At 40.5% G+C, this 23,041-nt stretch overlaps 1 protein-coding gene across 1 annotated transcript in view; it reads left to right on the top strand.

The window, feature by feature from the left end:
• Window positions 1–23,041, top strand: part of TNRC18 (trinucleotide repeat containing 18) — a 466,016-nt gene that overhangs the window by 19,142 nt on the left and 423,833 nt on the right. Inside the window, exon 2 of the mRNA XM_053694281.1 lies at window positions 14,198–14,323. Within this exon, the coding sequence (XP_053550256.1) occupies window positions 14,198–14,323 (126 nt within the window). The remainder of the gene's footprint in view (window positions 1–14,197; window positions 14,324–23,041) is intronic.

Raw genomic sequence — 23,041 nt, 5'->3', positions numbered from 1 at the left:
TGGCATTAGGTGATGTTGGTATGAGCTCGTTGTCGGGGTACGTCTGGCATTAGGTGATGTTGGTATGAGCTGGTTGTCGGGGTACGTCTGGCATTAGGTGATGTTGTCGGGGTACGTCTGGCATTAGGTGATGTTGGTATGAGCTGGTTGTCGGGGTACGTCTGGCATTAGGTGATGTTGGTATGAGCTCGTTGTCGGGGTACGTCTGGCTTTAGGTGATGTTGGTATGAGCTGGTTGTCGGGGTACGTCTGGCATTAGGTGATGTTGGTATGAGCTGGTTGTCGGGGTACGTCTGGCATTAGGTGATGTTATTACATTTGGGATATGTTGCATTTAAGTATATTACGCCCGTTTTAAAGCTGATCTGGCGCTTACTTTAGCTTTGTTACTGTTTATGATGTGCAGTTGAACAGCAATACATAATACAGATCACTACACAGCTAAATAAGGTTACTATAGTAGGTAACGTGGTACCAATATGTTACACTCCCCCAGCATTGCATGCTTATAGTTTACAGAGCATGAGTTGTAACCGCAATCTCTTCCTGTTTAGTGGAGCCTGTCAGGCAGTTAGATTTGTACACTCTGTTCTAACTGCTGTTGCACCAGTACACACACACACACACACACACACACACACACACACACATTGAGATATATATATATGTGTGTGTATGTATATATAAATATATAAAATATCTGTGTGTGTGTATATACCTGAGCTTGTCCCATTTGGCCAGATGTGGTAACTAACCTTTCCATTTTTGCTTTTAAATCTTAGCTGAGAGCTTGTTAAGTGAGTGCTGGACTTTCTCTCTGTGTTGTATTAATTTGTTTTGTAATTTCCCTATGGTTCTTGCACCCAGACCTGTCTGGGGTTAACTGCCTGTGACTCTGGGGACAGCACAGCTTCCTGTGAGCACCCAGGGCTGAGCATGTTACAGGGTCATGGGATGTGTACCCAGTCCGGTATGAGAGTGCAGTCCCCTTCCGTGTTTTGTGTGTATATATATATATATATATATATATATATATATATATATATATATATATATATATATATATATATATATATATATATATATATATATATATATATATATATATATATATATATATATATATATATATATATATATATCAGGACAATTGTCCAGTATAATTCACCATTTTGATATTGCATATTAATCACATATGTCTGTGCTATATAATATAGGGGTACAATTGATCATGTGTATTTACTTATATATTCAGATATAATATATATATATATATTCAGTATTAATATGTAGCTATTAGCTAGTGCTGCTTGTCAGTATATAATTACTTATATATTCAGGTACACATACACATATATATTATTTTTCAGTATTAATATGTAGCTATTAGCTAGTGCTGCTTGTCAGTATATCATTACTTATATATTCAGGTACACATACACATATATATTATTTATCAGTATTAATATGTAGCTATTAGCTAGTGCTGCTTGTCAGTATATAATTACTTATATATTCAGGTACACATACACATATATATTATTTTTCAGTATTAATATGTAGCTATTAGCTAGTGCTGCTTGTCAGTATATCATTACTTATATATTCAGGTACACATACACATATATATTATTGTTCAGTATTAATAATTCTTAGTATATAATTACTTACTGTGAAGTTTTTGTACTTTATCAAAATAATTCATGTTTAGTTACTATGATATTCAAGGTCCCCAACATAGCTGCATGATTCCTATCATTATATTACTGGTATAAATATCCACAAATATCCCCATGTTTGTCATACATGGTTCCAGTAAGTCTCTTTTTCTATAAACATTAGTGGGGTTCAACCTTGGTTAACGGTCAAATTGAGATACTGACTTCTTTTTCAGAATATATTTACAAAATACATATTTGTCTGTTATAGCTTAGTGACGAGTGCCATCTTCAGAGGGAAAAATATTCTATCTGCTAAATCTTAGCTTATTAACAAAAATGTTAATTAATCTGTAATTCGTGTTAGCCAATCAATTATGTGAACCTAACCTTATCATTTGGGGTGGAGTTAAGCGTTTTCCTTAAAATACACACTCACTCACAAAAGGGGGACAGGGGAACACAAGCAGATGGCACAAGGGGCCACACTGAGCATGCATGATGACCACACCCTATCCAGAGGAGATGGGAGGCTAAGCTGACCAGATAGACAAGTCAGGATAATGGCGAGAGAGGGTCCAGGGGTAACCAAAGAGGGTCTATTTACACTGAACCCCAGTGAAGGATCCCACAATGTTGATAAGTATGAAACAAACCTATGTAAAACCGTTTTATTAATATGATTTATGCTCTTTACATTTATATTAAAAATTGTATTATTGAATCAGGTGAGTTAATCAATTCTGGTTTGCCCTTTATAGTCACAAATATTTTGTTTGGTAATTCCTGTTAACCTGGTCTTATCTGTCGACAATAACACTGGGTCAATCAGGAATCTGGTAATAATATAATTTCTCTTGTAAGATGTATTGAGTCCACGGATTCATCCTTACTTGTGGGATATTCTCCTTCCCAACAGGAAGTGACAAAGAGAGCACCCACAGCAGAGCTGTCTATATAGCTCCCCCCTTAGCTCCACCCCCCAGTCATTCTCTTTGCCTACTCTAAGAAACTAGGAAGGGCAGAGCGAGTGTGGTGACAAAAATGTTAGTTTTTTATTTCTCAAGCAAAAGTTTATTTTAAATGGTACCGGTGTGTACTATTTACTCTCTGGCAGAAAAGGGATGAAGATTTCTGCAAGGAGGATTATGATCTTAGCACTTTGTAACTAAGATCCACTGCTGTTCTCACTAGGGCTGAAGAGTACAGGAAAACATCAGTTGGGGGAACAGTTTGCAGGCTAAGCTGCATTTGAGGTATGTTCAGTCTATATTTTTCCTAGACAGACTGTGTTAATTCTAGAGAAGGCTGGCAATATCCCCATGACGGAAGGGTAAGCTGTATTCAGACACTTTGATAGGAATTTCAGCTTGCTTGAAGGGCTCATAAGTTACTGGTGACACTGTTAGGAAAAAATGTTTTTTGTTTATTCAGTAAATGATGCAATTATAACGTTTTTTTTTTTTTTTTTTTGAAGGGACTAAAGGGGTCATTGTGGCTTGTTTTAGGGTTTTTTAACCCACATTGTTAATTAAAGGGACAGTCTACACCAGAATTTTTATTGTTTTAAAAGATAGATAATCCCTTTATTACCCATTTCCCAGTTTTGCATAACCAACACAGTTATAATAATATACTTTTAACCTCTGTGATTATCTTGTATCTAAGCCTCTGCAAACTGCCCCTTTTTCAGTTCTTTTGACAGACTTGCAGTCTAGCCAATCAGTGCCTGCTCCCAGATATCTGCACGAGCACAGTGTTATCTATATGAAATATGTGAACTAACACCCTCTAGTGGTGAAAAACTGTTCAAATGCATTCTGAAAAGAGGTGGGCTTCAAGGTCTAAGAAAGAATACCAAGAGAACAAAGCAAAATTGGTTAATTGTTTATTTGCATAGCTGTGCAAAGTTACTAAGGCTGTAAGATACTACTGTAAACATTTCGTTAAGTTTACTGCTTTTTTACACTGTTTTGCAGAACTTGTGCAGCTTTTTTTCTCTTAAAGGCACAGTACCGTTTTATTTCTAAGTGTTATTTACTTTGATTACAGTGTTTTCCAAGCTTGCTTGTTACATTACTATCCTGTTTAACATGTCTGACACCAAGGAAAATCCTTGTTCAATATGTTTGGAAGCCATTGTGGAACCCCCTCTTATAATGTGTCCCAATTGTACTGGTATGTCTATAAATTATAAAGAACATATATTAGCACTTAAAAATAGAGCAATAGATGATTCTCAGTCAGAAGTAAATGAGGGTTCGCTATCTAGCTCTCCCCAAGTGTCACAACCAGTAACGCCCGCACAAGTGACGCCAAGTACCTCTAGTGCGTCGAATTCATTTACTTTACAAGACATGGCCACAGTTATGAATACAACCCTCACAGAGGTTTTATCCAAACTGCCTGGTTTACAAGGAAAGCGGGACAGCTCTGGGTTAAGGCGGCGACTTGGTCTTCGCTTCATACTTTTTCCAAATTTTACAAATTCGATACTTTTGCTTCTTCGGAGGCTATTTTTGGGAGAAAGGTTCTACAAGCAGTGGTGCCTTCCGTTTAAGGTCCCTGTCTTGTCCCTCCCTTCATCCATGTCCTGAAGCTTTGGTATTGGTATCCCACAAGTAAGGATGATTCTGTGGACTCGATACATCTTACAAGAGAAAACATAATTTATGATTACCTGATAAATGTATTTCTCTTGTGATGTATCGAGTCCACGCCCGCCCTGCTTTTTAAGACAGGCAGTATATTTTTATTTTAAAACTTTCAGTCACCACTGCACCCTATAGTTTCTCCTTTTTCTTCCTAGCCGTCGGTCGAATGACTGGGGGGTGGAGCTAAGGGGGGAGCTAAAACAGCTCTGCTGTGGGTGCTCTCTTTGCCACTTCCTGTTGGGAAGGAGAATATCCCACAAGTAAGGATGAATCCGTGGACTCGATACATCACAAGAGAAATAAATTTATCAGGTAAGCATAAATTATGTTTTTCTTATGGTTTGCCAGGATTATTAGTTTACCTGATTCTTGCCAGCTATGCTGGCAATTTATATAACAAAAGTTTCTGTTTCTCTATTATACATGAAAGCTACTGCAAGTAAAATAATTTAGTGATTGTTTTAACCTTGTTTTAACCTGATAATCATTAAATCATTGTAATGATGTATGCTTATTGATTTGCTTTAGTCAAATATTGCTTATTATTTCTAATAATTATTTTAATAAACTAAGTTTGCTTATTGATCTGGTCTCAGTTTAATTAATAGACAAATCAGAACTAAAAGGATTCAGGTTTTATATATATTATCCTTTGCAAATGATATAGTTCAGAGTGTTATTAAATTGCACACATTGCCCCTGCAAAGTTGGTAACCGCTATTATATATATAATGAGTTACATTATCAGAATGATGTAGAGGTTCCATAATATTTATTGTGTCTAAACACATAATACACTTTGCAGGTACACTACTGAAATAATGATAGTAATAATAATAATAATAATAATAATAATAATAATAATAATAATAAGGATAATATTCATAACAATATATACCCCTGTCTCTCTCTCTCTCTCTCTCTCTCTCTCTCTCTCTCTATATCGATATCTATCTATCTATCTATCTATCTATATCGATATCTATCTATCTATATCGATATCTATCTATCTATATCGATATATATCTATCTATATATATCTCTATCCAGCACTGCCTCTTGGGCATGGAGTTCACCAGAGCTTCACAGGTTGCCACTGGAGTCCTCTTCCACTCCTCCATGACAACATCACCGAGCTGGTGGATGTTAGAGACCTTGCGCTCCCCCACTTTCTGTTTGAGGATGCCCCACAGATGCTCAATAGGGTTTAGGTCTGTTTGGCCAGTCCATCACCTTTACTGTCAGCTTCTTTAGCAAGGCAGTGGTTGTCTTGGAGGTGTGTTTGGGGTTGTTATCATGTTAGAATACTGCCCTGCGGCCCAGTCTCCGAAGGGAGGGGATCATGCTCTGCTTCAGTATGTCACAGTACATGTTGGCATTCATGGTTCCCTCAAGGAACTGTAGCTCCCCAGTGCCGGCAGCACTCATGCAGGCCCAGACCATGACACTCCCACCCCCATGCTTGACTGTAGGCAAGACACACTTGTCTTTGTCCTCACCTGGTTGCCGCCACACACGCTTAACACACAGCACTGGCATTTCCACTTAGGGGTGTACTCACTTTTGTTGCCAATGGTTTAGACATTAATGGCTGCGTGTTGAGTTATTGTGAGGGGACAGCAAATTTACACTGTTATACAGGCTGTACACTCACTACTTTACATTCTTCACTGTTGTCACATGAAAAGATATACTAAAATATTTACAAAAATGTGAGGGGTGTACTAACTTTTGTGAGATACTGTATATATTGTGTGTGTGTATATATATATATATATAACAAGGATGATTGGCACTAGAAAAAATAAGACATAGTCAATACACACTTGCTGTAATTAGGACAAGGGCAAGTGTGCAGTGCACAGAGGTAGTAATACTATTTATTAAACACCAACAAAAGAATTTTAGAGCAGTAGTGAGAGGCACAAAAAATTCACTAATTGGCTAAAATGTTAATCAATAGATAATAATAAATAAAAAGTGATGTGATCAGAAGAGGCTTAGATACAAAGTAATAGAGTTAAAAGTGTATTAATATAACTGTATTGGTTGTGGAAAACTGGGGGATGGGTAATAAAGGGATCATCTATCTGTTAAAACAATTAACATTCTGGTGTAGACTGTCCCTTTAATGAAAACTAACACAAAAGAACCAACATAAGTTAACCAATACATATAAACCCTAAAACTGCCAAGAGTACATGACCTAAAATATGCAAAATTAACATTCTTCTGTTTGTGCTATTGGCAACTATTCAAGTATGTGAGTAGGACAGGGAGAGTCCACGACTTCAGTCCTTACTGTTGGGAAATACAACTGGCCACCAGGAGGAGGCACAGATACCCAAACCAAAGGCTTAAATATCCCTCCCACTTCCCCTATCCCCCAGTCATTCTTTGCCTTTCGTCACTATAGGAGGTGGCAGAGAAGTGTCAGAAGATTTGGATAGTCCTGTAATGGGTATGTTCCCTTCGAGAAAGGACTGGCGTTTTAAGTTGTCATGTCAACCTCTCAGTGAGAGTATTGATGAAAGTTAGAGTCTAGAGATGCAGGGAAAGGTGTTTTTTTTTTTTTTTGTGTGAACCCATCCAGACCGTCTAACAGCTCCTCAGCAATCAGTGTTGACCAGTTTCACTGCTTGCTGCTACACACTCAAGTCCATGTCAGAAGCTCTGCTGCAAAACTGCCACACTTGAGAGGCTGTGCCTGTTCCACAGCATGGATCCTAGAGGGTAAGACCATTTTTTATATATACATTGTAAAACGCTATACAGTGTGGCTCCTTTATACTTCAATAGGATCAAGGGTTAAAGGGACAGTATACACTCATTTTCACATAACTTCATGTAATAGACACTACTATAATGAATAAGATGCACAGATACTGATGTCAAAATCCAGTATAAAACGGTTTAAAGACTTACTTAGAAGCTCTCAGTTTAGCTCTGTTGAAAAGGTAGTTGGAAAGCCCACTGCAAGTGGGGGAAAAAGACACTCCGACTCTCCCTTCTTTCGCATATGAAAGACCCTTTACACAAACAGAAGCAAGCTGGAGAAGGTAGCTGACGGTATTCTCATAAAACATTGGGACTTGGTTAGGAATCTGAAAATAAGAGCAATGTTATTTAAAAATAAGCAAAACTATACATTTAAAAAAAACAAAAAAAAAACTTTATGGGCTATATAAATAGATCATCTACAAAACATTTATGCAAAGAAAAAATGAGTGTATAATGTCCCTTTAATATCTCCTTCAGGGAGATTATTTGAACAGTTTTGGGATTTATATCTGCTTAATATGAGAGTTTGTTTAGACTCGTAGGCTGTGTTTTTTGGCTTGGAACAAACCGGTTTCACTTTAGTTTTTGAAGTGTTGTGCAGCTCATAATAGCTTGGCGCCCTTTTTCATAGCAGGGGGAGTCTTGTGTACCACGTGACCGGGTGTGGTCTCTCTTCCTAAGATCCTGCTGCAGTCATCACTCCTGAGGAGAGCATTTTAACAGTTAGCTGTCTGGGTCTAGGAGGTGGTGAGTGACCCAGCCATTGGAAGTATTGAGGTGCTGTTTTTTTTTTTTTTTTTTTTTAAATAAAAGCGTTACTTTTTGATTGTCCTCCTGTGAGTATATACTAAGCTATGGAGGACTCTAAAAGGTTCCGCTCCTTCTGTACTGATTAATAATTCCTGTTTATATTGTGAGGAGGATGTAGTTTGCTCCGCCTGCTCAATTTTTGTTCCATTTGCCTAAACACTGTTCTAAAGTCTAAGAAGGGAGACAAACCTGCTAATACTCATAGCGTTATTGGCCCTTCTGAGCCATCTTCTTCTCAGGAATTTGGGTCCCAAGAAATTACTACCCTCTCTACACTACGCGCTCCACATGCCAGTCCTCGCAGCTCAACTAATCCTCCATCTGGAGGGGGCTTTTTTCCAGTGGACTTTACCGCACAGTTACAATCGGCGGTGTCTGCGGCCCTGAGTGCCTTAACTCACTCTAACAAACGCAAGAGAAAGGTTTAACATAGTTCTCCTGATCTTGAGTCATCTAAATATTTGTTGGATTTAGCTACTATATCCCAGCTATCCAAGGATGAGTGAACTTTTTGAGTCGGAAACTTCAGTTACTAAACCTCCTTCAGCGGAGGAACCCTCCTTTAGATTTAAAATTGAGCATCTGCGATTTTTATTAAAGGAGGTTCTGTATAAACTAGAGGTTCCAAAGGCTACATTCCCTGAGGAGCCTAAGATCCATAAATAAGACAGGGTTTATGAAGATAGGAAGTCCCTCAGACTTTTCCTGTGCCAGTTAAGATGGCAAATATTATTAGTAAAGAATGGGAAAGAGTAGGAACTTCTTTTTTCCCCTCGTCTACTTTTAAAAAATTATTCCCGGTCCCTGACTCTCAATTAGATTTGTGGCGCTCCATCCCGAAGGTGGATGGCGCTATCTCCACGCTGGCTAAGCATACTACTATCCCTCTGGAGGAGAGTTATTTTTTTAGCGAGCCTATGGATAAAAAAAATGGAAACTTTTCTGAGGAAGATATTTCAACATACAGGTTTTTATTTCAACCGGTGGCAGCAGTATCTGAGGTTGCTGGAGCAGCTACCTACTGGTGCAACACTCTGTCGGAGCTCATTGAGGTGGCAACTCACCTCAAGGATATTCAGCAGAGAATTAAAGCACTGAGAATTGCTAACTCCTTCATCTGTAACGCAAATATGCAGATTATTCGCATAAATGCAAAGGCTGATTGCTTTGCATTTCTGGTTGAAGTCTTGGTCTGTGGATATGGCTTCTAAATCCAGACTCCTTTCTCTTTCCTTCAAGGCGAAGATTTGATTCGGTCCAGGGCTGGACTCATTATCTCTATGGTTACCGGAGGGAAAGGTGCCTTCCTACCGCAAGATAAGAAGAATAGGCCTAAGAGACGGCAACTGTCTAATTTTCGTTTTGTGCTGACAAGTCACAACGACAGCAGTCCTCTTCTAAGTCCGAGCAGCCCAAGAGTACTTGGAAGCCGGCTCACTCCTGGAATGAGTTTAAAAAGGCTAAGAAGCCTGCCGAGAACAAATCGGCATGAAGGGGTGGCCCCTGATCCGGGATCGGATTAAGTAGGGGGCAGACTGTCTCTTTTTTTTTTCAGACGCTTGGTTCCAGGATGTACAGGATCCTTGGGTCCTGGAGGTTGTATCTCAAGGATACAGGATAGGATTCAAGTCTCATCTGCCCAAGGGCAGATTCATACTCTCCAGTCTTTCAACAAGACCAGAAAAGAGGGCTGCCTTCTTAAGTTGCGTACGGGATCTCTCCTCTCTAGGAGTAATTGTCCCGGTACCCACAGCAGAAAGGGGTTTGGGGTTTTATTCAAACCTTTTCGTGGTTCCAAAGAAGGAGGGAACTTTTCGTCCAATTCTGGACCTATAGTGCCTAAACAAGTTTCTGAGTGTTCCCTCTCTCAAGATGGAGACAATACGGTCAATCCTTCCTCTGGTTCAGGAAGGACAGTTTATGACCACAAGGATGCATACCTTCATGTCCCGATTCACAGGGAACATTTTCAGTTCCTGAGGTTTGCTTTTCTGGACCAGCACTTCCAGTTCATAGCTCTTTCGTTTGGTCTAGCTACTGCTCCAAGGATATTTACAATCTAGCCGTTGCCAGAACATGAGGTATTGCAGTAGCACCTTACCTGGACGATATCATGGTACAGGCACCATCTTTTCGTCTAGCGGTAGAACATTCAGAGTCCCTTCTCAATCTTCTTCGATCACATGGATGGAAAAAGAGTTCTCTTACTCCAAATACAAGGGTGAATTTCCTGGGAACTATAATAGACTCCATATTCATTAGAATATTCCTCACAGATCAGAGATGTTGCAAGCTAACGTCTGCATGTCTTGCCTTCCAGGCCTCCTCGAGACCCTCAGTGGCTCAGTGTATGGAGGTAATCGGCCTAATGGTGTCCTGCATGGACATCATTCCTTTTGCCAGATTCCATCTCAGACCCTTACAACTATGCATGCTGAGACAATGGAACGGTGAACATTCAGATTCGTCTTAACAGATCGTGCTGGACAGCCTGTCGAGAGACTCGCTCACCTGGTGGCTCTGTCCAGATCTGTCCTAAGGCCACATGCTTTTTGAGACCGTCCTGGGGGATTGTGACTATGGATGCAAGCCGTTTGGGGTGCCAAGAAAGCACAAGGTCTGTGGACTCAGGAGTCCTCCCTTCTGATCAATATTTTGGAACTCAGGCAATCTTCAAAGCCTTGAAGGTTTGGCCCCTTCTGGGTTCGTCCCAGTTTATCAGATTCCAATCAGACAATATAACCTTGGTTGCCTATATCAACCACCAAGGGGGAAGAAGAAGTTCCTTGGCGATGAGAGAAGTATCTCAGATACTATAGTGGGCGGAGACTCACAAATGTACGCTGTCAGCGATCCACATTCCGTGTGTGGACAACTGGGAAGCGGACTTCTCAACAGGCAGTCCTTTCACCAAGGTGGATGGTCTCTTCACCTGAGGTGTTTGCAAAGATATGCAGCGAGCGGGGTGGGGAATGCTGGAGATAGATATCATGGCATCCCGCCTCAATACAATGCTACCAAAGTACGGTTCGAGGTCGAGGGATCCTCAGGCGGAACTGATAGATGCCCTATCAGTACCATGGAGGTTCAGACTCATATCTGTTTTCTCCATTACCGTTTCTCCCTTGTGTGATGGCTCGCATCAAGCAGCAGCGAGCATCTGTTATTCTGATTGCTCCGTTGTGGCCGCGAGGGACGTGGTTTGTGGATCTCGTGGAGATGTCCTCATCTCCTCAGTGGAGGTTAACTTGTCGCAGAGATCTGCTGATACAGGGTCCCTTCGTTCATCAAAATCTAGATACTCTGAGGCTGACTGCGTGGAGATTAAACGCTTAGTCTTAGCAAAGAGAGGGTTTTCTGAGAGTGTTATCGACACTCTGGTTCAAGCTCGGCCAGTTACTCGTCGTATCTACCATAAGGTGTGGAGGACTTGCTTGTACTGGTGTGAAGAGCGTGGCTTTTCCTGGCATAAGGTTAAGGTTTCCAGAATTTTATCTTTTCTCCAGGATGGACTGGAGAAGAGTCTATCTGCTAGTTCCCTGAAGGGACAGATATAGTCCCTGTCGGTGTTACTGCACAAAAGTTTGGCTGAGCTTCCGTATGTGCAGTCCTTTAAGGCTCTGACTAGGATCCGACCTTTGTTCAGATCTGGGGCTCCGCCTTGGAGCCTAAATCTTGTACTTAGTGTTTTGCAGCAGGCTCCGCTTGAGCCTATGCATACTGTTGACATTAAATTGTTGTCTTGGAAGCTTAGTTTTTTTGTTGGCTATTGCCTCTGCGCACAGAGTTTCTGAGATTTCTGTTTTGCAATTTGATCCCCCCCCCCTTATCTGGTTTTTCATGCTGATAAGGCAGTTTTACGCACTAAACTAGGGTTCCTCCCTAAGGTGGTGTCGGATTGTAACATTAATCAAGAAATTGTTGTTCCTTCCTTGTGTCCTAATCCTCCTTCAGCGAAGGAACGTTTGCGTCACAATCTAGATGTGGTTCGTGCCTTGAATTTCTATCTTCAGGCTACTAAGGAATTCAGACAATCTTCCTCTTTGTCATCTATGCAGGGAAACGTAAGGGGCAGAAGGCTACTACGACTTCCCTATCTTTCTGGTTGAGGAGTGTCATCCGCTTAGCTTATGAGACAGCGGGACGACTGCCTCCTGAGAGGATAACGGCTCATTCGACTAGAGCAGTGGCTTCCTCTTGGGCTTTTAAGAACGAAGCCTCAATGGATCAGATTTGTAAGGCGGCTACCTGGTCCTCCTTACACACTTTTTCTAAATTTTACAAGTTTGATGTGTTTGCTTCGGCTAAAGCAGCTTTCGGGAGAAAGTTTTGCAGGCTGTGGTGCCCTCAGAATAGGGTCCGTCTCTTTTTTTTTGTTCCCTCCCATTATTCATTCAGTGTCCTCTGGAGCTTGGGTATAGTTTTCCCCAACAGTAGGAATGAAGTTGTGGACTCTCCTTGCCTTATGGAAGGAAAACATAATTTATGCTTACCAGATAAATTCCTTTCTTTCCTGGCTGGGAGAGTCCACAAACCCGCCCGTAATACATTTTTCTGATGGGCGGCTCCCTTTTTATATTTCTTCTGGCACCTTTTATACTCTGATGTTTCTCCTACTTTTCCTTGTTCCCTCGGCAGAATGACTGAGGGATAGGGGAAGTGGGAGGGATATTTAAGCCTTTGGCTGGAATGTCTGCCTCCTCCTGGTGGCCAGGTGTTATATTTCCTAACAGTAAGGAATTTATCTGGTAAGCATATATTATGTTATTCTTTGCTGCTGTTAAAAAAGTGATGGGAGTGGAAACCCCCTACATGGCTCATTGCATATACACAGCATGGAGGAGGGGATGTGACCTCATGCAAAACATGCTGACTTCCCACCACTGTACAGTGCATGCTGGGAATTAGTGTCCAGAACTGCAGTGGCACATTACTTAGAGAAAAAAAAGGGAACTAGAAATTCTAGAAAGCTATGCAACTCCCAGATTACTGTACTTCATCCTCCTAAAACGGAGCTCCATTCAGGGGAATACAAAGAAAAAAACCCTAATAAAAATCCCCCACCCTGTGGACGCCCATGGTTGTATGGGTGAGGGAGCCCAGCATGTACATGCACAGCTGGTTTGCAGGAGAGAAGTAGAACAGTGAGCATGTGCAGCTTCTCTGCAGTAGAGAGAGAGGCCAGCATGTACGTGCACAGCTGTCTGTATTAGAGAGAGCCCTTTTTGCACTACTATATGACCTGAAGTAACCGAATGTGTGTTAACAAGTAGGTTTATACCATATTGACGTACTCTTGAAATAGGGTGAGTTTGGTATAGCCAAGATACTGTATGTATGTATGTGGCACCTTTCATATTAAAATTGTATAATACCTATGATAGCTGAGGTAGGTTTTGTAAGAGTAGCTTATCCGTGGAAAAGGATTTTATTGCCAATAGTAGGGAATTACAGGAAAGGAATTGGTGTCTAGCACAATTATAAATGCTTCCTGGGGATTACAGAATGTGCTCATGTTTCTATATTGCGCCTTTATTTTATGTTTGTGTTTATGTATGTAATAGATAAATATATGTGGGTGTGTACATATACATGGACGGACGGACACACGCGCACATTCATGAAAATGGACAGACACACACACAATTACACAAACTGTGTCTACCTGTATGTGTGTGAGCATGTGTATGTGGGTACATGTGTGTCAGTACCTATATGTATGTATTTAAGTGTTTATTGGTGTGTGTGTGTGTGTATCGGTCCATTTTCATGAAGGTGTGTATGTACACACCCACATATATTTATCTATTACATACGTGTGTGTGTGCCTGTACATGTTTGGGTAATTGTGCCTGCACCTGTATGTGTGTACATATGAATGTATGTGTGTGAGCATGTGTATGTGGGTACGTGTGTGTCAGTACCTATATGTATGTACATTAGTGTTTATTGGTGTGTGTCTGTACCTGTGCGTGCGTGTCTCTGTACGTGCGTGCGTGTCTCTGTGCGTGCCTCTGTGCGTGCGTGCCTCTGTGCGTGCGTGCCTGCCTCTGTGCGTGCCTCTCTGTACGTGCGTGCGTCTCTGTACGTGCGTCTCTGTGTGTCTGTGTGGTGTCTGTACGCGTGTGTGTCTGTGTGTCTGTGTGGTGTCTGTACGCGTGTGTGTCTGTGTGTGTGTGTCTCTCTACGCGTCTCTGTGTGTGTCTTTCTGTCTGTGTCTTTCTGTCTGTCTGTGTGTCTCTGTGTGTGTGTGTCTAGTACCTACATCTAATGTTCCTTCTTTCTCTGCCTCAGGTTTTTCACACCTCGCCAGCAGTCTGTACCCTTCCTACATTCCTCTGGGTCACTTGGATGCTGCTGGCAGTGGGAGCCCTCTGCTGGCTCAGCTGGGCCCACACAATCTGTTTGAGTCCCAGAAAGGTAAGTTTTTGCACAGTGTCTATAGTGTCACATGGCAGCTGTGGTACTGCTAGTTAGTTGCCTCACTGTAATCCCGAGAGCAAGAAACCTATTGTGTATTACTGTAGATTTGTTTCTATGGAAGGTGTTGGGCTCATTTCCCTTCCTATGAATTTACCGACCCCTTCTGTGAAACTAAAGGGTCTCAACATGGAATCCCTGCAAAGTGTTTAATTAAATGAATACATATGAATTTGCTTTGCTTGATTTTACTGTAAAATATCCTGAAAAAGTATATTTCTTCTTTAAAGGTAAGACGAGTCCACGGATTCATCCTTTACTTGTGGGATATTATCCTCCTGCTAACAGGAAGTGGCAATGAGCACCACAGCAGAGTTGTCTATATAGCTCCTCCCTTGGCTCCACCCCCAGTCATTCTCTTTGCCTACTCTAAGTACTAGGAATGGTAAAGTGAAAGAGGTGATAAAATATTAGTTTCTTTCATGTAATTAACAAGAGTCCATGAGCTAGTGACGTATGGGATATACATTCCTACCAGGAGGGGCAAAGTTTCCCAAACCTTAAAATGCCTATAAATACACCCCTCACCACACCCACAAATCAGTTTTACAAACTTTGCCTCCAAGGGAGGTGGTGAAGTAAGTTTGTGCTAGATTCTACGTTGATATGCGCTCCGCAGCAAGTTGGAGCCCGGTTTTCCTCTCAGCGTGCAGTGAATGTCAGAGGGATGTGAGGAGAGTATTGCCTATTGAATGCAGTGATCTCCTTCTACGGGGTCTATTTCATAAGGTTCTCTGTTATCGGTCGTAGAGATTCATCTCTTACCTCCCTTTTCAGATCGACGATATACTCTTATATTTACCATTTCCTCTACTGATTCTCGTTTCAGTACTGGTTTGGCTTTCTACAAACATGTAGATGAGTGTCCTGGGGTAAGTAAGTCTTATTTTCTGTGACACTCTAAGCTATGGTTGGGCACTTTATTTATAAAGTTCTAAATATATGTATTCAAACATTTATTTGCCTTGACTCAGAATGTTCAACTTTCCTTATTTCCAGACAGTCAGTTTCATATTTGGGATTATGCTTTAAATTATCATATTTTTTCTTACCTCAAAAATTTGACTTTTTTTCCCTGTGGGCTGTTAGGCTCGCGGGGGCTGAAAATGCTTCATTTTATTGCGTCATTTTTGGCGCGGACTTTTTTGGCGCAAAAATTCTTTTCCGTTTCCGGCGTCATACGTGTCGCCGGAAGTTGCGTCATTTTTTGACGTTATTTTGCGCCAAAAATTTCGGCGTTCCGGATGTGGCGTCATTTTTGGCGCCAAAAGCATTTAGGCGCCAAATAATGTGGGCGTCTTATTTGGCGCCAAAAAATATGGGCGTTGCTTTTGTCTCCACATTATTTCAGTCTCATTTTTCATTTGCTTCTGGTTGCTAGAAGCTTGATGTTTGGCATTTTTTTCCCATTCCTGAAACTGTCTTATAAGGAATTTGATCTATTTTGCTTTATATGTTGTTTTTTCTCTTACATATTGCAAGATGTCTCACGTTGCATCTGAGCCAGAAGATACTACAGGAAAACCTCTGCCTGCTGGATCTACCAAAGCTAAGTGTATCTGCTGTAAATTTTTGGTAGCTATTCCTCCAGCTGTTGTTTGTAATAATTGTCATGACAAACTTGTTAAAGCAGATAATATTTCCTTTAGTGATGTACCATTGCCTGTTGCAGTTCCCTCAACATCTAAGGTGCAGAATGTTCCTGATAACATAAGAGATTTTGTTTCTGAATCCATAAAGAAGGCTTTGTCTGTTATTTCTCCTTCTAGTAAACGTAAAAAGTCTTTTAAATCTTCTCTCTCTACAGATGAATTTTTAAATGAACACCATCATTCTGATTCTTTGGACTCTTCTGGTTCAGAGGATTCTGTCTCAGAGATTGATGCTGATAAATCTTCATATTTATTTAAGATGGAATTTATTCGCTCTTTACTTAAAGAAGTACTAATTGCTTTAGAAATAGAGGATTCTAGTCCTCTTGATACTAATTCTATACGTTTGGATAAGGTTTTTAAAGCTCCTGCGGTTATTCCAGAAGTCTTTCCTGTTCCTAATGCTATTTCTGCAGTAATTGCTAAGGAATGGGATAAATTGGGTAATTCATTTACTCCTTCTAAACGTTTTAAGCAATTATATCCTGTTCCGACTGACAGGTTAGAATTTTGGGACAAAATCCCTAAAGTTGATGGGGCTATTTCTACCCTTGCTAAACGTACTACCATTCCTACGTCAGATGGTACATCGTTTAAGGATCCTTTAGATAGAAAAATTGAATCTTTTCTAAGAAAAGCTTATCTATGTTCAGGTAATCTTCTTAGACCTGCTATATCATTGGCTGATGTTGCTGCAGCTTCAACTTTTTGGTTGGAAACTCTAGCGCAACAAGTAACAAATCGTGATTCTCATGATATTATTATTCTTCTCCAGCATGCTAATAATTTTATCTGTGATGCCATTTTTGATATTATTAGAGTTGATGTTAGATTTATGTCTCTGGCTATCTTAGCCAGAAGAGCTTTATGGCTTAAGACTTGGAATGCTGATATGGCTTCTAAATCAACTCTACTTTCCATTTCTTTCCAGGGAAACAAATTATTTGGTTCTCAGTTGGATTCTATTATTTCAACTGTTACTGGTGGGAAAGGAACTTTTTTACCACAGGATAAAAAGTCTAAAGGTAAAAACAGGGCTAACAATCGTTTTCGTTCCTTTCGTTTCAACAAAGAACAAAAGCCTGATCCTTCGTCCTCAGGAGCAGTTTCAGTTTGGAAACCATCTCCAGTCTGGAATAAATCCAAGCCTGCTAGAAAGGCAAAGCCTGCTTCTAAGTTCACATGAAGGTACGGCCCTCATTCCAGTTCAGCTGGTAGGGGGCAGGTTACGTTTTTTCAAAGAAATTTGGATCAATTCTGTTCACAATCTTTGGATTCAGAACATTGTTTCAGAAGGGTACAGAATTGGTTTCAAGATGAGACCTCCTGCAAAGAGATTTTTTCTTTCCCATGTCCCAGTAAATCCAGTGAAAGCTCAAGCATTTCTGAATTGTGTTTCAGATCTAGAGTTGGCTGGAGTAATTATGCCAGTTCCAGTTCCGGAACAGGGGATGGGGTTTTATTCAAATCTCTTCATTGTACCAAAGAAGGAGAATTCCTTCAGACCAGTTCTGGATCTAAAATTATTGAATCGTTATGTAAGGATACCATCGTTCAAGATGGTAACTGTAAGGACTATATTGCCTTTTGTTCAGCAAGGGAATTATATGTCCACAATAGATTTACAGGATGCATATCTGCATATTCCGATTCATCCAGATCATTATCAGTTCCTGAGATTCTCTTTTCTAGACAAGCATTACCAATTTGTGGCTCTACCGTTTGGCCTTGCTACAGCTCCAAGAATTTTCACAAAGATTCTCGGTGCCCTTCTGTCTGTAATCAGAGAACAGGGTATTGTGGTATTTCCTTATTTGGACGATATCTTGGTACTTGCTCCGTCTTTACATTTAGCAGAGTCTCATACGAATCGACTTGTGTTGTTTCTTCAAGATCATGGTTGGAGGATCAATTTACCAAAAAGTTCTTTGATTCCTCAAACAAGGGTAACCTTTCTGGGTTTCCAGATAGATTCAGTGTCCATGACTTTGTCTTTAACAGACAAGAGACGTCTAAAATTGATTACAGCCTGTCGAAACCTTCAGTCTCAATCATTCCCTTCGGTAGCCTTATGCATGGAAATTCTAGGTCTTATGACTGCTGCATCGGACGCGATCCCCTTTGCTCGTTTTCACATGCGACCTCTTCAGCTCTGTATGCTGAACCAATGGTGCAGGGATTACACGAAGATATATCAATTAATATCTTTAAAACCGATTGTTCGGCACTCTCTAACGTGGTGGACAGATCACCATCGTTTAATTCAGGGGGCTTCTTTTGTTCTTCCGACCTGGACTGTAATTTCAACAGATGCAAGTCTCACAGGTTGGGGAGCTGTGTGGGGATCTCTGACGGCACAAGGAGTTTGGGAATCTCAGGAGGTGAGATTACCGATCAATATCTTGGAACTCCGTGCAATTTTCAGAGCTCTTCAGTTTTGGCCTCTTCTGAAGAGAGAATCGTTCATTTGTTTTCAGACAGACAATGTCACAACTGTGGCATACATCAATCATCAAGGAGGGACTCACAGTCCTCTGGCTATGAAAGAAGTATCTCGAATTCTGGTTTGGGCGGAATCCAGCTCCTGTCTAATCTCTGCGGTTCATATCCCAGGTGTAGACAATTGGGAAGCGGATTATCTCAGTCGCCAAACGTTGCATCCGGGCGAATGGTCTCTTCACCCAGAGGTATTTCTTCAGATTGTTCAAATGTGGGGGCTCCCAGAAATAGATCTGATGGCCTCTCATCTAAACAAGAAACTTCCCAGGTATCTGTCCAGATCCCGGGATCCTCAGGCGGAGGCAGTGGATGCATTATCACTTCCTTGGAAGTATCATCCTGCCTATATCTTTCCGCCTCTAGTTCTTCTTCCAAGAGTAATCTCCAAGATTCTGAGGGAATGCTCGTTTGTTCTGCTAATAGCTCCGGCATGGCCTCACAGGTTTTGGTATGCGGATCTTGTCCGGATGGCATCTTGCCAACCATGGACTCTTCCGTTAAGACCAGACCTTCTGTCACAAGGTCCTTTTTTCCATCCGGATCTGAAATCCTTAAATTTAAAGGTATGGAGATTGAACGCTTGATTCTTGGTCATAGAGGTTTCTCTGACTCCGTGATTAATACTATGTTACAGGCTCGTAAATCTGTATCTCGAGAGATATATTATAGAGTCTGGAAGACTTATATTTCTTGGTGTCTTTCTCATCTTTTTTCTTGGCATTCTTTTAGAATACCGAGAATTTTACAGTTTCTTCAGGATGGTTTAGATAAGGGTTTGTCCGCGAGTTCTTTGAAAGGACAAATCTCCGCTCTTTCTGTTCTTTTTCGCAGAAAGATTGCTATTCTTCCTGATATTCATTGTTTTGTACAAGCTTTGGTTCGTATAAAACCTGTCATTAAGTCAATTTCTCCTCCATGGAGTTTGAATTTGGTTCTGGGAGCTCTTCAAGCTCCTCCGTTTGAACCTATGCATTCATTGGACATTAAATTACTTTCTTGGAAAGTTTTGTTCCTTTTGGCCATCTCTTCTGCTAGAAGAGTTTCTGAATTATCTGCTCTTTCGTGTGAGTCTCCTTTTCTGATTTTTCATCAGGATAAGGCGGTGTTGCGAACTTCTTTTGAATTTTTACCTAAGGTTGTGAATTCCAACAACATTAGTAGAGAAATTGTGGTTCCTTCATTATGTCCTAATCCTAAGAATTCTAAGGAGAAATCATTGCATTCTTTGGATGTTGTTAGAGCTTTGAAATATTATGTTGAAGCTACGAAATCTTTCCGTAAGACTTCTAGTCTATTTGTTATCTTTTCCGGTTCTAGGAAAGGCCAGAAAGCTTCTGCCATTTCTTTGGCATCTTGGTTGAAATCTTTAATTCATCTTGCCTATGTTGAGTCGGGTAAAGTTCCGCCTCAGAGAATTACAGCTCATTCTACTAGGTCAGTATCTACTTCCTGGGCGTTTAGGAATGAAGCTTCGGTTGACCAGATCTGCAAAGCAGCAACTTGGTCCTCTTTGCATACTTTTACTAAATTCTACCATTTTGATGTATTTTCTTCTTCTGAAGCAGTTTTTGGTAGAAAAGTTCTTCAGGCAGCGGTTTCAGTTTGAATCTTCTGCTTATGTTTTTCGTTAAACTTTATTTTGGGTGTGGATTATTTTCAGCAGGAATTGGCTGTCTTTATTTTATCCCTCCCTCTCTAGTGACTCTTGTGTGGAAAGATCCACATCTTGGGTAGTCATTATCCCATACGTCACTAGCTCATGGACTCTTGTTAATTACATGAAAGAAAACATAATTTATGTAAGAACTTACCTGATAAATTCATTTCTTTCATATTAACAAGAGTCCATGAGGCCCACCCTTTTTTGTGGTGGTTATGATTTTTTTTGTATAAAGCACAATTATTCCAATTCCTTATTTTATATGCTTCGCACTTTTTTTCTTATCACCCCACTTCTTGGCTATTCGTTAAACTGATTTGTGGGTGTGGTGAGGGGTGTATTTATAGGCATTTTAAGGTTTGGGAAACTTTGCCCCTCCTGGTAGGAATGTATATCCCATACGTCACTAGCTCATGGACTCTTGTTAATATGAAAGAAATGAATTTATCAGGTAAGTTCTTACATAAATTATGTTTTTTAATTTCTTCAAGCAAGAGTTTATTTCTTTCATGTAATTAGCAAGAGTCCATGAGCTAGTGACGTATGGGATATACATTCCTACCAGGAGGGGCAAAGTTTCCCAAACCTCAAAATGCCTATAAATACACCCCTCACCACACCCACAATTCAGTTCAATCTTTAATTCATCTTGCCTATGTTGAGTCGGGTAAAACTCCGCCTCAGAGGATTACAGCTCATTCTACTAGGTCAGTTTCTACTTCCTGGGCGTTTAGGAATGAAGCTTCGGTTGATCAGATTTGCAAAGCAGCAACTTGGTCCTCTTTGCATACTTTTACTAAATTCTACCATTTTGATGTATTTTCTTCTTCTGAAGCAGTTTTTGGTAGAAAAGTACTTCAGGCAGCGGTTTCAGTTTGAATCTTCTGCTTATGTTTTTCATTAAACTTTATTTTGGGTGTGGATTATTTTCAGCAGGAATTGGCTGTCTTTATTTTATCCCTCCCTCTCTAGTGACTCTTGTGTGGAAAGATCCACATCTTGGGTAATCATTATCCCATACGTCACTAGCTCATGGACTCTTGCTAATTACATGAAAGAAAACATAATTTATGTAAGAACTTACCTGATAAATTCATTTCTTTCATATTAGCAAGAGTCCATGAGGCCCGCCCTTTTTTTGTGGTGGTTATGATTTTGTATAAAGCACAATTTTTCCAATTCCTTATTTTATATGCTTTCGCACTTTTTTATCACCCCACTTCTTGGCTATTCGTTAAACTGAATTGTGGGTGTGGTGAGGGGTGTATTTATAGGCATTTTGAGGTTTGGGAAACTTTGCCCCTCCTGGTAGGAATGTATATCCCATACGTCACTAGCTCATGGACTCTTGCTAATATGAAAGAAATGAATTTATCAGGTAAGTTCTTACATAAATTATGTTTTTAAATGGTACCGGTGTGTACTATTTACTCTCAGGCAGCAGATGGATGAAGATTTCTGCCTGGAGGATGATGATCTTAGCATTTGTAACTAAGGTCCATTGCTGTTCCCACAGAGGCTGAGGAGTACAGGAAACTTCAGTGTGAGGAACGGTTTCATGCTATGCAGCAATGAGGTATGTTCAGTCATATTTTTCTGGAGAGACTGTGTATTTCAGAAAGGCTGACATTATACCCAGGAGGGTAAGGGTAAGCAGTAATCCTAGAGCTAAAAGAAGGGCATTACTTAGCTTGCATATGGGGCCAATTACTAATATGGTTGACACTGAATTACAACTGTTTCGGAACAAACGTTTTTTGACTTGGGAGTGCTTTAACGTTTTTGTGGGCAATAACGTTTTGGGCAGCTTTATGGCTTAACTTTTGGGTCTCAGAACCCACATGGCTAGTTATAACCGCTCTGGTGCGGTTCTTTAAGGCTGAGGAGACATCGAGTGAGATGGGCGGGGCCTATTTTCGCGCCTCAGATGCGCAGTTAGTTTGATCAGCAAGTTCTAACTCATGAGGGCCCTGGTGTATGTTTTGGGCCAAATCGAAGCTTTTACCCCACATTTTTGATCCCTAAGGGCAGGTAGGGCCACAGCAGGGCTGTAGCAAGGGTACTGAGAGGTTTTTTTTCCGGATCTGGGCCTATTTTCGATCCGGTTTTCAAATTAAGGGGTTAATTGTTAAAAAAAATTTGTGGTGCAATCTTAACTACCTATATTGTGTCTACATACAAAATTTTTAAAAATTTGGTGCATGTTTAGGCTGTTTTGCAGAATGTGTATGCTTTTTTTCTCTTAAAGGCGCAGTACCGTTTTTTAAGATTATTTTTTTTTTCACTAAATAAAGTGTTTTCATGCTTGTTTGTAGTCATTACTAGCCTGTTCTACATGCCTGACATTGAGGAAAGTCAATGTTCAATATGTTTAGAAGCCATTGTGGAACCTCCACTTAGAATGTGTCCCTCATGCACTGAAAGGTCAATAAATTGTAAAGAACATATTTTAGCTACTAAAAGTATGTCGCAGGATGATTCTCAGTCAGAAGAGAATCAGGTTTTGCCATCTAATTCTCCCCAAGTGTCACAACAGTTAACGCCCGCACAAGCGACGCCAAGTACTTCTAGTGCGTCTAATTCTTTCACCCTGCAAGATATGGCCGCAGTTATGAATACTACCCTCACAGAGGTTTTATCTAAGCTGCCTGGGTTGCAGGGGAAGCACAGTAGGTCTGGTGTGAGAACAAACGCTGAGCCCTCTGACGCTTTATTAGCCATATCCGATGTACCCTCACAATGTTCTGAAGTGAGGGATTTGCTGGCTGAGGGAGAGATTTCTGATTCAGGAAATATGTTCCCTCAGACAGATTCAGATATGACGGCTTTTAAATTTAAATTAGAACA

This window comes from Bombina bombina, chromosome 11, assembly GCF_027579735.1.
Source record: "Bombina bombina isolate aBomBom1 chromosome 11, aBomBom1.pri, whole genome shotgun sequence".
Lineage (NCBI taxonomy): Eukaryota > Metazoa > Chordata > Amphibia > Anura > Bombinatoridae > Bombina > Bombina bombina.
This window is presented reverse-complemented; position numbering and strand designations above follow the sequence as displayed.